Source organism: Sphaeroforma arctica (assembly GCF_001186125.1).
Source record: "Sphaeroforma arctica JP610 unplaced genomic scaffold supercont1.322, whole genome shotgun sequence".
Classification (NCBI taxonomy): Eukaryota; class Ichthyosporea; order Ichthyophonida; genus Sphaeroforma; species Sphaeroforma arctica.
Window position 1 is genome coordinate 1 of NW_014040236.1, and position 1,949 is coordinate 1,949.

Genomic DNA, 1,949 nt, shown 5'->3' on the forward strand with positions numbered 1-1,949 from the left:
TAATATATGTATAATATGTAGACCCGATTACACCAGGCCACAATTAGAGCCGAGACATCATTCCTGGCCATCTTAGGCAATTGAATTGTGCCGAGGTGCTAAATAGACCACCCACACACGCAATGAACCCGTGTAGCGCTATTACGGTGCTTTAGCAGGTGTTTGACAACGGCTTAACGGCTATATATGACTATTGTAAGCACCCAATCAGACCTCAGTATTAGCGAGAGAGCAGTCTTGCCTGAGCAATCATGGCTGTCATTAATCCGTACGTGGATAAGCACTATTTAGGTCTTGGATATGATGCGCGAATGTGGAACCCATCCGAGAAACTGTGCCACAGAGCCGCACTCGGACTAACCCCCCACGAAAATTTAGGGCTTCCTCGGCCCAGTCCAAAAATAGCCAAACAGTCCGTATCCGACCAGAAACTGGACATATACATCCAAGTCAGATGGTACCAACTCAACCGTAGAGGAATGCGGAGGTCTGCGCCACATGTGGGAGAGAGAGATACGCTCGTTCGTTCTACTTCCGACCCGTTCTGGATAATGGCTTGAGGGGCAGACCTGATCATTACCGTTGGCATATGTGCACACACGGGCGTGTACATTACCTTTGGCATATGTTCATACACGGGCGTTTACATTACCTTTAGCATGTGTGCACACACGGGCGTTTACATTACCTTTGGCATGTGTGCACATACGGGCGTTTACGCCATCATACAATAACGTCGCCTGGAGCGTACTGAACTGCAGAGCAATTTTGAATTCACAGTGAGTTCACAGGACTCAATATATTCGGTAGGCACCTGAACTGAAACCCTACAATCACAGCACCCATATATAAGTACATACGGTGTATATATAAGCATAAACGGTGTATATTTATGTACACACGGTGTGTATATAAGTACACACGATGTATATATATGTGCACACGATGTATATACAATTACACACGGTCTATATATAAGTACACACGGTCTATATATAAGTACACACGGTGTTAGAGGTGCCTACCTGTCCACCTACGAACGAGATGGTGGGCAAACTGTTTAGAAAAAAATGAAAGCCGTAGTAAATATAAATGGCTAAATATGCGCCTAGGGGCACGCGAAGTGGACCATTGCAGCAAATGAAAATAAAGAATCTCACAACTGTTCCTTGCAAGTATTCAACGTGGTATCGAGGCCTGAAGGAGGTTTAGCCGAAAGCCCGCTCAAGATTTAGATGAATTTAGCTGCTGTTCTGTTATTGTCGTTTGAACAAGCAACAGATACTTCGGCGTTACTTAAACTTAGTTTAGTTTCATAGTGCCTCATCGAAGCTAGGCATACTTGAGAACGCTGCAAGTGTAGTGTATAGAACGATATCAATTCAATGGCATCCTGGAAGTTGCAAGACAGTTAAGCTGCATCTTCGGGATAGTTAATGTTCTTTGGTCTGTTAGTTATTCATGATTGAGTTCAATATTGTTGCGTCTGATATGCAAGTTCTAGTGCTAAAGTCCCAAGACGGCGTATAAGGACAAGATAAGTAGTATCGTTTTGACAAGGCCCGGAGGCACACCAGTTGTGGTAACGAGTAGCAGCGCATTGCTAATGATATCCGAACAAGGACTTAGAGCAGAAAACATGCCCTAAGAATTGGGAGATTAGCCACTAAAAACTTATTTTCAAATGGGAAATGAATTAATAAGTACATGGTATTTAAGCTTTATGCGCCCGGAATTACGACCGATAGCGTGGCTTGGGTACAGAACTTCCTAGCAGACGCTGCCATTATTCGCCGCGTAGCTCAACGTTGAGACCGTCCAACAGACAGCATGAGTGCGATGGGGGTTCACCGGAGAACGATGTAGCATGCAGCAGAGAGGGTGAATGGTTGCCCCTGTCATGGCGCCGACAGTTGGTTCGCGCGATGTTTGATATCCATAGTTGTGAA

At 44.9% G+C, this 1,949-nt stretch overlaps 1 protein-coding gene across 1 annotated transcript; it reads right to left on the reverse strand.

Annotated features, from left to right (window-relative positions):
- Positions 1 to 306: 306 nt before the first annotated feature.
- Positions 307 to 670, reverse strand: SARC_05175 (hypothetical protein; the record flags this gene model as incomplete). The annotated part of the gene is made up of 1 exon (XM_014300954.1): positions 307 to 670. A coding segment is annotated over exon 1 (319 nt), but the record flags the coding sequence as incomplete, so codon positions are not given.
- Positions 671 to 1,949: the final 1,279 nt, after the last annotated feature.